Source organism: Felis catus, chromosome A2 (assembly GCF_018350175.1).
Source record: "Felis catus isolate Fca126 chromosome A2, F.catus_Fca126_mat1.0, whole genome shotgun sequence".
NCBI classification, from domain to species: Eukaryota; Metazoa; Chordata; class Mammalia; order Carnivora; family Felidae; genus Felis; species Felis catus.
Genome location: NC_058369.1, coordinates 149,639,879 through 149,654,344, shown reverse-complemented (window position 1 = coordinate 149,654,344; position 14,466 = coordinate 149,639,879). Strand labels below are relative to the sequence as shown.

At 43.4% G+C, this 14,466-nt stretch overlaps 1 protein-coding gene across 1 annotated transcript in view; it reads right to left on the bottom strand.

Annotated features, from left to right (window-relative positions):
• The window catches only part of EXOC4 (exocyst complex component 4), a 750,068-nt gene that overhangs the window by 117,674 nt on the left and 617,928 nt on the right, over nt 1–14,466 (bottom strand). Inside the window, exon 14 of the mRNA XM_003983067.5 lies at nt 772–950. Within this exon, the coding sequence (XP_003983116.1) occupies nt 772–950 (179 nt within the window). The remainder of the gene's footprint in view (nt 1–771; nt 951–14,466) is intronic.

Here is a 14,466-nt window from a genome sequence, read left to right as displayed (position 1 = left end):
GCCTGCTTCAGATCCTCTGTCCCCCTCTCTCTCTGCTCCTCCCCTGCTCATTCTCTCTCTCTCTCAAAAATAGATGAACACTAAAAAAGATAAACTTAAAAAAATTTTTAAATTTAAAAAATACTTATTTTATAGTGATTGAATAAAGTTTATGGGCCTTAAAGTTTTCAAATGATGTCTCTCAGAGTCAATGGTCCTCAATGGAAAAAAGTTTCCTGTTTTTATTTCATATCCTATACGTTCCTTTCCTTGAATCCTATGGTTAAGTTATCTCTCATCCATCTCTTTTCGGGAATAACTGTTTTTTCCATTTTTTTATTTCCTAGCATCTTCGTCACTTCTATCATTCTCTTGTTAGACACTTTTTCATTAAAATGAAAACATCAGCTGTGTGCTCAGCTCTGAGATACTGTTTCCATCCTTGAGAAGTTATTGCGAGGAGGGCAAAGGTATTGCTTTCTGTTCCTGAGACACAATGGTGTGTTTTTACACGATTTTATGTTTCAAAGGTTTAACATCAGGCTGTGTGAACACGAACCTTTTTTGGCCTTCCACGTCTCACACAGGAAAGCCGAGATTACGTCCTTTGTGGTTCTTCTAAAGGACGTAAGGCACAGCCCAAGCAGAATTCTTGCACGGATCTAGCACAGACCTTCTGACAACCTGGCCTTCCCTCATATGGGGACATGTACACGCACTCACATTTCCAATGAAACTACTCAGTCTAGTTCCTCTGCTGTCCCCAAAACAGCCGCCATGATAGATACTTACTCTGGGATGTAGAAAGATTGGAGAAAGCTGACTTTGTTCGACCTGCTAACCATTCCAGGCTTTCATGCATGTTGGCCAAAGCTTTGAGGTCACTGACATCACGGAGGATGTCTTGCGGAGGGATTAATTTGTCACCCAGGTTCCCAATGAGAACTTCTGACTCCTTACCAAAGGCTGCCCTGAAAAACAAATCAGAAACATACTTCACACACAGCACAGAAAAGAGAGGGGGTGGGCAGTACTTTTTAAGGCATGTCTAGCACTGTGTTATTTGTTATAGTCGCTATTTCATAGCATGCTATCTTTCCTATAAGTTTAGCAAACTACCGTATACCTGCTTAAAATTACTCTAATTGGAGAAAGATGGTTCTTAGAAGAATGAAGTTCCCCTGACGCTTATGCCTTCAGCAGGAACCGGCATGGACTTGACCTAGACGGTGATGGTCGCTGGGGATGGCTTTGATGGCTGCTCTCTTGTGGGTATGTCCTTGCCTCTTCTGTTATGGATGTTGCTGAACAACATTAAAAATGTACACGGTTGAAGGGTATTGTAATACATAAAACCACCAAGTTAATCGGCTAGAAAATGTTTTCGAATGTTCAAAAGCAAAGAGGGTCCAGCCCCTTAAGAGAGCAGATTATAGTTCAGATGGACAGGCCTCGTTCATTCACTCGTTTACTTGTTCTAAAAGGGATCTGAAGCGAATGAACTACAAAGCATTAAGCTATGTGTTGTTCGAAAAGAGAAACCAGTAAAAACCAATGCTGGATCCTCTGACTGGAGAAACAGAGTCAGGTGGTCTTCGCACAAATCTGTGTCCTCATGACAGTTTGGTGGTGGCGGGGGTGCTGAAAACCCAAATTCTGTGGGCTCACAGAAGGAGGGGGCAGAGGGGCCCCTGAAGACCATACAGCACTGCCCTTGCACATGTGCAGAAACGGAGGCCCAGAGGTGAACCGTTTTGCCCAAATAACACACAAGGGGCAGAGCTGGGACTCAGTCTAATTCCCACAGTGCCCTTTCTTTCAAAAAGACAGAGGGCTGATGTGACAGAAGACGACCGAGGACGCTAGGGAGAAAAATCTGGTCTTTTAGGGCAAGTTCCACGCAGGTGAGTAAGCAGAGTTGCAGCTGGTGGAGGTTGGAACAGGCACCTGGAGAGTTTTCTGTAAGTCCCAAGGCTTTTGAAACCTCCGAACACCTTAAGTGAGCAGGAGCAAAGGGTTTATTTAAGTAGAACAAACCGAATGAAGTGTCCAGCAGGCAGTGATTAGTAGCAGCTGACATACAGTCAGAAGGATGCTTAATTGACACATAGGCCCGTAGGGCCCAGCACTAGAGCAGACGCTCCACGTTGAGAAAAACCCCTGCTGTGAATTAAATGCTTCATAAAGAAGGTTTACGCTGCCAAGTAGTGACTCGCCATTAGGCTTTTTGTTTCAACGGAGAGTTTCGAACATTTTTGAATGTTTCGCGCATTTTTTAAGGAAGTCATAATTGGCCGAGTCGGGTAAGCTGTGGTCCCAGAGGCAACACGTAGCCAGCCCAGGAACCTCGGAGCGTGCGTACGAGCCTTTACGCAGAGGTCATGTAAAAAGGTCTTGGGGTGGGACCCAAAAGTTTGCGTTTCTAACTCGTTTCAGGCCCTTGTCTGGGAAGCACATGTTCTTTGAGCACAAAGAGTTGCAGTCCAGGCTTCAAAGTCAGACCAAAGACACATCTGGGGCTGAATTCTCAGTCTGTCATTCACCGTGTGAATCGCCTTCGCTTCTCCGAGCACCGTTAGCTAGGGGCGGTAGTGGTGTCCTCATAGGAAGTAACGTAAAAATAGAGGGGATTTAAAAAGTCTTTACTGGGAAAATTTCAGTAATTACACACGCAGAGAGAAGCGTACAATAACCCCCCGTGTAGCCAATGCTCAGCTTCAATTATTAGCAACTCATGGTAAGTCTTAGTTCATCTATCCTCATCCACTCCCCATCTGCCTTGGAGTATTTTTGTTTGTTTTGTTTTGGAGAGAGAGATTGAGGGAGCTTGTGCCCACGCACATGAGAAAGCGAGGGTCAGGGGTGGGGAGAATCTTAAGGAGGCTCAGTGCTCAGCGTGGAGCCTGACGTGGGGCTCGATCCCACGACCCCGTGATCATGGCCCGAGCAGAAATCAAGAGATGGATGCCTCGGTGGTTTCGTAGGTTAAGCATCTGACCCTTGATTTCAGCTCGGGTCACGATCTCATGGCTTGTGAGTTCGAGGCCCCAGGTCGGGTTCCATGCTGATAATGCAGAGCCTGGATTTGTTCTCTCTCTGAAAATAAATAAATAAACTTAAAAAAAAAAAAAAAAAAAACCCAAAGAGTCGGATGCTCAACCAGCTGAGCCACCCAGGCGCCCCTCTCCTTGTCTTGCAGTATTTTGAAACAAATCATTCAGGTGATGGTAAGTGCATGGAACTTGGTGAAAGGTAACAAGTTGTAGTTCTATCACTCTGGCCTGTTGGGATGGCTGGTTTATTTAGTGCCAACCCAGGGTGCGCTACGATGAATGAATTGAAATAGGTGAGTGATCAGAAGTAAGTAAATTAGATCTCAAGGGCTCGTTTTACAAGTGGGGCCTTGTAACATCACAGCGAATATCACTGTGTCTCACAGTCCAGACTTCCCAGAATCTCCAAGAGGTAAATTACTGTGACAGAAGCCCCTGGTTGCCGAGCCAGTATCCATTACCCCATATGCCTTCTTAGTAAAAGGACCCTGGTATTGTTGGGGTCAGCAACGTATGCGACTTAAAAACAAAACAAAACAAAACAAAACAAAAACGCCCCTCAATTTCCCCGCCCTTGTGGCAGATGTAGCTCTAAACCGAAATCAGGAGCTGGGCTTCCAGGAAAGCTCTTTGAAGCGTCTTAGCTGGCCGGGGCCTCTTTTGCCTTCTCCCTTTCTGGAATGCAGTCGTGCTTCTTCGAACATCAGGTGAGTATGAGTATGAAAACAATGCTCAGAATGATAGAGGCCCAGGTGGGCGGTGTGCGTGCCCCAGGGTCACCACGGAGCTGCGATACGGCCGGAGACAATGCACTTCTGGGCTTCAAGTTACGGGAGGGACAGCGAAACCCTATTTGCTTAAGCCACCGCTATTCCAAGTTTCTGCTACCCGCAACGAAACGCAATTTCTAACTGACACAATGATCTGATTAGCATACATGATGTCACGCTCAGAGAACTTTTCTGAATTTAGATATCCCTAAAATCAAGTTACAGGGAAAGGCAAAACAATGTCTCCTCCTTGCTTTGAGCCCAGCAGACAGTTATAATATCTTCCCTGTGGCTGTCACTCAGTCAAGTTGTAAATATTTAGTTTTCTTAATCTGTCCTTACGTATCAACTCTCCCAGCCCCTTAATCATCTTTGATAGATACAACACAAAAAAATGCCTCTGAGCTGGGTGGTTAAAAAGCAACAGGGGAGGCAAACAGCTTTGAAAATCAGGCTCGGAGGCATTTTCATGCATGTAGGTGTAACCCTGGGTGCAATGTGACAATCAAGACAAATGTATTTATGTGGAAGTCTAATCTGCTTGGGTGGGGCTCTCTGGGCCCTGGGCATGTCTGTGGTGCACCTTCCAGCACTGGATGCCTATCCCATTTCCCTTTGGCTCACTCGGATTTGCTTAACCTCCTCCGACGGGAGAGCAACAGACTGAGGAAAACACAAACTGCCTCATGTTGAATACATAGTAGACATCTCATTTGACAGGAATCCATAATCACCCCCTAACAACCTGGAGAGAGCACAGAAACCATGACATTGAGGATAAATGATTGACAGCTAAAACTATTTCACACAAGAAATCATTCCTTCGAGGATTTGTGGGTGTCAAAGAGCTTGGTGGATGGTTTTTATGTGTTACAATAACCTTAGGGGATGGCTTTAGTTGCTCGACTGTGGATCTTTTTCTAAACCCTCTAATTTATTAAATAAATTATGGTATATCCACACTGTGGAAAGCTATGCAGTCATTAGAAATTATATAGTAAAAAATACTTGCTACCACAGAAAAACGTTTCCTCTGGCTTATTTTTAACCATGATCTGCAGCCGAGTAAAACAAGCTGTTATAAAACTCTATGATATTAAAAAAGAAAATGATTATGTATCTATATGAACTAAAAAAGACTGGACTGGATATCTACATACCAAGATGTGCACTGTGTAACAAGATCATGCTTTGTGCGTCTCTGTATTTTCCATATTTTCTCCAGAGAACATGTATACTTTTTAGTTAAAAACAAAACCTGGGAGGGGCGCCTGGGTGGCTCAGTCGGTTGAACGGTTAAGTGTCCGACTTTGGCTCAGGTCATGATCTCACAGCTGGTGGGTTCGAGCCCCGCGTCGGGCTCTGTGCTGACAGCTCGGAGCCTGGAGCCTGCTTCAGATTCTGTGTCCTCCTCTCTCCGCTCCTCCCCCGCTCAGGCTCTGTCTTTCTCTCTCAAAAATAAACATGAAAACCAACAAACCCAAAAAAACAAAACAAAAAAACACACCGAAGTTGGTAACCCTACCACAAATGAATGAGAAAATCTTTCAAAGGGCCGTATCAAGAATTTTAGCACGGAAAATTGGAAGACATGGATACTATAGTCATTTTAGCCAAACTGGGAGACAATGACCGGTCGGCTGGTCTGAAGGCTGGTGCGGGCTGTGGCTCCAGGTTTGCTCAAGATGAGTCACTGTCCACCGCAGAGGGTCTCATTGCCAGAATGCCTACCACCCAGCATCTGGGCCAATATTTCCAGATCCAAATTTCTACTCACTCTTCCTCTCCTGCTTGCTGTGTAAGCACATTAATTAAGGAGCACATGACGTATATTTGAGTCAAACGGCAACAGAACAATCATTACCTTGAGAAGGTGAAGTAACAGAAATTCAGAAGTAACAGGCACCCGCTAATTGCCCACAGACCATTTGTCAGAGCCGGGAACAGGAATCAGAACTCAAAGCTGTGTGTTTTAGGTACCGGGGCCCGTGTGAGGCGCCACCTTCATCATCAGTAGGCCAACACGCTCGCGTAGGAGCCCATGAAAACCACAGAAGTGTCGAGCCTGTTAAGCTTAATTTTAGCACACAATTATAATCTTTAAAAGCTTGATCTGACAAGAATTCATTTAGGAGATTTTGCCAAGAGTGTAAAACCTGTTTAATTTAATTTTACCACACAATTATAATCTTTAAGGAGGTCTATCTGACAAGAATTCATTTAAGAGAATTTTGCCGGAGATGCTGAAAATTGTCTCCGTTTAGTCTTTAAATAGTTCTGTTATCCGCTGAAATCTTAGCAAGGCAAAAAAAAAAAAAAAAAAAAAAAAAAAAAAATCTGCATTTTCAGCAGACTAAATGCATTTCTGAAAGAAACACTGCAAATAGTTTCAACATGATTGACCTGCAGATCTGGGCTATGTTTGATCACATGACATTGTATACTCAGACTCACTGCTTGCTCTCCCAGCAAATCTCCCCCAGTCTCCCACCGCGGCTTCACCCCTGCCGTGTGAGAACTGCCCCAGGAGTCAGGGAAACCCTGTGAGAGTGCACTCCTCTCTGATCCAGGACAGGGCAGGGAGGAACCAGGACTGGCTCATATAGCGAACCAGACTCACGCAGACTTCTTGTACCTTCGAAGGGGCAGTGTTGTGCCCCCGCGCTGTAACAGCCCCTCGACGACGTGTTGAACTGCTTCCCCTGTCTGAAAGGTTTCCAGAAGTACTGCTTTCCTCAAGGTCTTCCTCAACAATCCTGTTAATCCTGTTCGACCAAGAAACTCATTTTGGCCAAGAAACTCATTTTGCAGCAAAAGAAGTAAGGCAGAGCTGATGCTCCCAGAATTCCCGCCTTGTTGCATACCCAATCCCCCGGGGGGTGGCGGGGGTGGGGTGGGGTGGGGGGAACTGGCCTGATGGAAGGGTTGGCCTATGTAGGATTCAGCTATGGTTCAGCTGGAAGGCAACACCTCTAAGGCTGGAGTGCTGAGGGCCCGACTCAGAGACCCACATAGAGTATTTTTCCCCCCAATGACAAGAAAATATGGGTCTGGGGACTAAGGAATAAAAGTAGCAATGGGCTCTCCTCTCTTATGGAGGGTCTACTCTTGCCTCACCCCCCCCCCCCCCCCCACGTGGCACTAGGCCACTTTTCAGGTGTTCAGGAAGGAAGGTCTCCACCAGAGGATACAACAGTGACCACATTAAATTGGTAGCAGAGACCGTCATGTGGTTTTCTGGGCTTCTCACTACTGAGCCCGCAGGCAGAGAGGCGTTACTTTGATGCCTGGAATGACGGGCCTCGATTGCCAAGAGGGGGACATGTGTTGCTTCTGCACAATCAGGGCGGGCAGGACTACGTCAGATTCACTGGGCTCCATCTGAGTGTTTCCATGTCCATGGTGAAATTAGTGGAAAAACCAGGGCAGCCTAATAAGGCAGAGCTGCTAAGAACTCAGGTCTCTCAGGAACAAAGGCTCTATTCAACACATCCAGGTGGAGGACCCTGACCACCTGAGGTGCTGGCAGAGGGCGAGGGCACCATGGAATGGGTGGTTAGAAAAAGGAAGTCATCAATATCATCTGCTGCTTCTGACCAGTTACAGGGGCTGTGGCAGCCTGCATATTTACACATATATCAGCCAATGGTTTCTTTTTGTTTTCCACTCCCCCTACTACATTTTATTTACAGTAAAATATACATAACATGAAGCTGACCATTTAACCATTTTTAAGTATACGGTTCAATGGCATTAAGTACACTCACCACGTGCCATCATCGCTATCTCTTTCCAGAACTTTTCCATCATCCCAAACAGAAACTATTCCCATTAAACAGTAACTTTATTGCTGGACGGCTGGATCATAGGGTGATTCTGCGTTTAGCTTTTTCAGGGACTACCAAAATGCCTTCCACAGTGGCTGTACCATTTTACATTCCTACCAGCAATGCACAGGGGGTTCTAATTTCTCCATATACTTGCCAAAATGTGTTATTTTCTGGTTTTAAAATTTTTAATTAATTTTTAAATAACAGCCGTCCTAATGGGTGTGAGGTGGCATCTTCCCCACTCGTTTTATATGAGGAACTGGTAGTGATCAACATTCCAGTTTCATTCAGAGGTCACCAGATATGAGAAGTCACATCTGACTTGACCAGGGAGGACGCCGGAAATCCTAGACTTGAGATTAACACACTGAGTGATGAGACAGACTCTCCCTTGTTGGGGGAGAGGCGGAAGGAATGCCTTAATAGGATGAATAGCAGCCTGGATGAAGCAGAAGGAAGAAGTTCTAAGCTACTGGCATAAAGGTAACAAGGATACAGAGTAACAAGTCCCAGGCCTGTTTACCCTAAGATCTATTCCTCACCTTTCCCTTCTCTGATCTATACTGGGGGTGGGGGGCAGGCAGGGGCTGACCCTTGTAGGCTGTTTTCCAGGTTCCCAGCTGGGTTCTGACAATGGGAGGCCCTAGGTCGGGGATGTTGACGGCCAAAGGCAAGGCGAAGGCAGGGCACTCATCCCCCTCCCTCTTGCCTTTGGGCGATGTCTCTGGCAACAGATGCATCTCCTTCCTGGCTCCAGATCCTACCAGGCCCCAACTTACTTTGGGTGCCTCTGTGTTCTGGTAAATGCCTCTCTCCTTTGGCATTCTGGCTAAAGGGAGATCGTGGCTTCTTGCCGTTGGGTTATTGTAATGTCCCTGTTTGATACATCCTCCTTAAAATGTATAACCAATTCCCTGCAATAAATTCTCCTGGAGGTAAATAGTTGACATGGTTTCTGTTTTCCACATTAGACCTTGACTTACATAAGACCCAATAATGATGTCTTACCATATTCAATGCTACTGGCGATGGAGTCAATTATTTGGCTTGGGAATTAATTAGTTCTGTTGTGTAGGCAGAGAAACTGAGATTGGTTAAGGTGACCTGTAGGAGATCACTTAGCCCTTATCTGTCAGAGCCTAAACCGATGAAGGTTATAAAAAGGTCAGGTCATCTACCTCGATTCCTAATAATACCGACTGATTCTATTGAGATGTGACAATGACACATCCATTTATCACTTCTGCTTTTTACAACTGCTCAATCTTCAACCCTTTTAAAACTTAATTTGTCTGTGTCAAAAATAATGCGGGTAGTACCATTCTGATGGGTTCTTTAATCGGGTTTTCAAAAACTGTTTTTCTAAGATGATCTTGGCTAAACCCTCATAAATAAGAATAAAACAGCCCAGTTATCCTGATTACATTATTATTTTTTTCCTCCTAGAAAATGCTAAAACTCATCACTAAGTCTCCCCTTCAATGGTTTTGCATGCATGTTCGTTTCATCACACACTCTCACGTGAGTAGCTATTTTTCACATTTAATAAGTAATTGCTCTTCTTCAGAAATTTGTCTCCATCAATAATCACAATCAAGGATTTTTGTCGTTGGCTTTCTTTGCCTACCGTTCCTCTGCCTTGTAAAAACTTGCAATGCTCTGGCCTGGCTAGATGGGGCTGAGAAGTCCACAAACCTGTTCAGAGACAGAACTGGGAAGGAGTCCGGGAGGGGCCTTCTCCACAATCAAGGTGAATATTTAAAATATCAGCAACTTTTCTGCTCCTGGGTCCTGCTTGGGACTTAGAAGAGCATTAATTTATTGTTACTTTTTTTTTTTTTTTTCCTGGTCGCAGGGAAATTGTAGTTTCTGGGTTTCTACTCCTGGATATCAGTCAGGAAAAATTAATCATGACCATCTTGGGGGCGGGGGTGGGGGTTTCACCACCAGCTCTTTCTCTTGTTTCTTTAAATCTGCTTGCTCACTGAGACAGGAACCAAACACTGGACTCATGGATTTCTGATATTCTGGCACTGAGAGGGATTTCGGCGGGTAGCATAAACCAGTGGTCCTCACTCTGGCTATACCTTAAAAGCTTAACTAGTAAAGCATAAACAAAATTCCCCATGCCAAACTCCATGTGCAAAAATTCTGATCTAATTGGTCACGGGTGGGGCTCAGACATGGACATTTTTAAAAAGAGTGGCTTTCCTGGAATATATTTCCTATGTTGTAAAATTTACCCAGTCAACATGAGCAGTTCAATAGCTTTCAGTCCATCACAGTTGCGCAACCATACCACGATGTGGAACATTTTCATTACCTCAAAAACAAACGCTGTCTGTACCCATGAGACTTTATGCTTAATTCCCAACCCCGACCCTCCAGCCCCAAGTAAGCACTACCCTACTTTCTATCTCAATAGATTTCCCTATTTTGGACTTCATCTAGGATTCCTATTCATGTAAAAGGAATCATATGGTAGGTCGTCTTTTGTGACTGACTTCTTCTACTTACCATGTTTTCAAGGTTCATCTGTGTTCATTTCTTGTATTACCAGATAATAGTCCATTGTATGGATATGCCACATTTTGTTTATCCATTCATCAGTTGATGGACATTAGGGTTGTTTCCACTTCTAGGCTATTGTGAGTACTGCTGCTATAAGCTTTCATGTATACATCTTTGTGTGGGGGTGTGTTTTTCATTTCTCTAGGTATATACACCTGGGAGTGCAACTGGTGGGTCATATGGTGACTATCTTTAACCTTTCAAGGAAATATCATATTGTATTCCAAAATTGCGGCACCATTTTCCAGCGGTATATGTGGGCTCTGATTTCTCGACACCCTTGCCAACTGTTGTTATTATCTGTCTTTTTAAAAACTACAGTCAGGGGCGCCTGGGTGGCGCAGTCGGTTAAGCGTCCGACTTCAGCCAGGTCATGATCTCGTGGTCCGTGGGTTCGAGCCCCGCGTCAGGCTCTGGGCTGATGGCTCGGAGCCTGGAGCCTGTTTCTGATTCTGTGTCTCCCTCTCTCTCTGCCCCTCCCCCGTTCATGCTCTGTCTCTCTCTGTCCCAAAAATAAATAAACGTTGAAAAAAAAATTAAAAAAAAAATAAAAACTACAGTCATCTTAGTGTATGTGAAGAAGCATTTATCTCAGTGTAGTTTTGATTTGCATTTCCTTGATGGCTAATGATATTGAGCATCTTTTCATGTGTTTATTGACCATCTGTATATCTTCCTTAGAGAAATGTCAATTGTGATCCTTTGTTCATTTTTTAATTGGGTTATTTGTCTTTTTATTATTGACTCATCCATTTGTTAGCAGATACATACGAGGAATCCACCATTACCCAGGCTCTGTCTTAGATCCTGTGGTGGGATCAAAACCCACTAGAATAATTTCATAGTCCGCTAATATGCCATAACCCAGAGTTTGAAAAATACTGTGTTAAATTGTGCCTGGCTCTATGAATGTGTTCCTTGACTGGGTTTCCCAAAGATGGTGAACATTTATGAAGCATTTTATAGGGAAACTAAAACACACAGAGGAAGATGTGTTCATTTGCACACTGTAGCAAAAGTGTGAACAGTTTCTGTTCTTAGTTTACTGATCAGGGCCATAATAAGCCACACTGCCCCTCACAAGTTACAGTAGCTTTAGGGTTTCACTTTGCCCAGGGATTCCACAGCCCTCAGTCTTGCTGCCTCAAGACACACAAAAATTGCTTCTTATCAAGGAATTGGACTTTCTTGAGCACTCAACTCTCAAGTAGTGCTGAAGCAGGGGAGACACACATCTGTCAAATCTCAGAACAGGCTCTCTTCTATTTTGTAAAACCAAGTCTAATCACAGGAGTCCTTAAAAGTGGAGAACCCTTTCTGGCTGTGGTCAGGGAGAGACATGATGATGGAAGAAGGTCAGAGAGGTGTCATGTTGCTGCCTTTGACGAAGGAGGAAGGAGACCAAAAAATGAGGGTGGCCTCTAAACGCTGGAGAAGGCGAGGAAATGGATTCTCCTTTAGAACGTCCAGAAAGGAATGCTGCCCTGCTGACATCCTGATTTTAGCCCACTGAGACCTGTGTTAGACTTCTAGCCTACAGAACTGTAAGAAAATGGATGTGTTGTTTTAAGCCACTAACTTTGTTGTGGTAAATTGTTAATGCACGCATCATAAAATGACTATATGTGGTAATGATGTGCATGTGTTAGGCGAGTGCCCTTGTCCTTGGGAGATGCACGCTCAAGTGTCTAAGAGTGAAAGGGCACCATGTCTTTAGCCTACTTTTGTTGGTTTGGCAAGAGAGAAGTATGTGCATTTATTTCGGAGAGAATGGAGTAGGTATGGCGAGATGTGAACGGTCAGTAAATCTAAGTCAAGGCATACATGCATTCATTGGACTGTTATTTCAACTTTTCTGTGAATTTATCAGTAAAAAAAAAAAGTTTAAGTTCAGGAAAAACAAAAAAAGTGAGAAACAGATGGATAATTGTGGCGCTTTTCAAAATCACTGCCCAAAACAGTTTCTAGGAGAGCAATCTCCTAGGAATCACTTCCTAGCTGGATCCCTTGACAGGGCTTTTTAAGTTTCTTGCCAGTGCACCGAGTTTCTGAAAACGAAGGTTCAATACAAGGTATAACATAACATGTATGAGGACACTTTAACGTGCCAAATTAAAAACTTGAACAATATTACGAAAGCAATCAGAACTGTTGCGAACTGTCTTTGCCATTCTCATTTCAAATCTGGAGAGAGAAAATGCAGAATGACAGCCAGTTATGTTTTGACATGTTTAATCCACGCAGGCATAAATGCATAATTTCTTCTGTCAGTCCATCTTTCCGTCCTTGTATAAGAATTCTGGAGTCGTTTATGTGTTGTGTTCTTAAGGGTGAGCACAGAAAAACACTTATGCTCAGATAAGTCTCTTCTCAAAAAAAATGGCTTAGAGCCACCAAGGTGATGGCGGGGCAAAGGCTCCATTCTGCTAAAGGCAGTTTCACCTCCATGAGGGTTCCCTGTCTAAAAGAGAGCCGTGACACCATCACCCTTTTCATGATAAAGCCTATAGAGGCTGGGTTGGGAGCAAAACACTGGGGTTCAAATAGTGAGTCTCTCTCTGATTAGAGGCCAAGATTGTAATCACAGGTCAATGTAAGTGACTGGGTGATGAGTCCCAGTACACTATGGAAATTCATTATGTACAAACAAGACACAAGAAAACAAACCTCTGACTCTATTTGACTCAGAACTGCATTAAGTCATATGAACAAGAATTCTTTAAATTTTTCTATAATTATAGTTTAATTTCTCATTTTTCTTCTCTAGCAGCATTTTATTCTTTTGCCTGTATTACTAACAATATATTCTATACATTAAACAGCTGGCTTGTTTATTTCTGGCTAATTTCCTATCGCTAATGTAAAACTGCAGCTCAGAATATAGGTGAACAGTTAAGTATTTTCACTCTGCTATGGGATGAAATGTATTCCCCCTGCCTCCCGAAATTCACGTTGGTAAGGCCCTAAGCCCCGAAGTGATTGTATTTAGAGATGGGATCTTGGAAGGTAATTAAGTCATGAAAGTAGAGCTCTTATGATGGGTTAATACCCTTATATGAAGAGACATGAGAGAGATCTCTCTTTTTATCTCTGACATGTGAGGATATGGCAATAAAACGGGCCTGTGCGAGCCAGGAAGAGAGCTCTGAATTGGCTGACACCTTGATCTTGAACTTTCCAGCTTCTGGGACTATTTAGTTAAACAACTATTCTGTTGTTTAAGCCACCAATCTACGGTGTTTTGTTATGGCAGCCTGAGCTAATACATACCCCCTACATTAAGACTCCTATGCTATCCTTTCTCTTGTTTCACTCCAGTACTTGTATATGAAGTAGTCCATGAGTGTAGACATCCTTCCATTCAACAAGCATTTACTAAGCAACCACTGTGCGACTCATTCTAGGTCTGACATTCAATACCCAAATTCTAGACCAATGTTACTAGCTAAGTACTCTGGCCATTAACCCTAAACCTTTGACATCAGTGTTGAATCCTAATTTGACTAGGAACTTGATTTCAAAAGACTTTCAGGCACCCTCTGTTTTTATGACAACGTTTTTTCTGGAAAACAATAGTCATAAAAGAATTGACCGAATTTTCTTATAATATCAGCTTAATAATTAAAGGCTGTGATTCAGAGATAGCAAAAAAAATGATGAATGTTTGCAAAAAACATTGCAAAAAACATTGCAAAAAACATTGCAAAAAAATTGCAAAAAAATATGTCATAAATGTAAACATACTAAAACTAGAACCCTGAGTACCTAAAAAATAGTAAAATTATGCTAAGAATTCTACAAAATGGACAGAATGCACTAGGCGTACTGATTACACAGAGGGCTCCATCTACTCTAAAATATAAATTCACAGTATGAAAATATGATTCTCCTGAACATTCAACATGACCTAATGTAGTGTATGTACACACACACACACACACCTGCTCACTCACTCTCCGGCCTGTAAGTTCTAGAGAGGAGGGACAGAGCTGCAGAGTCATTTAGAGAGGACTGTCATTTAGAAAGGAAGGACAGAGGTGCAGAGAAGTGAGGGAAGCTGGTTAAAGACACAGAGAATTAGGGGCAGAGTGAGGATGAACCCAAAGCTGAGTCTCCAGGGTTTCCCCACATTCTGTACCCCCTTGTTAGACCCAAGGAGACGAGTACACTGATGTAACAGTGGGTAGGGAGAGTGAAAAATTCCATGGAAATTAATACGGGTTCTAACAAGCAAAGAGCTAATTGTGAACAGCACATTATTTT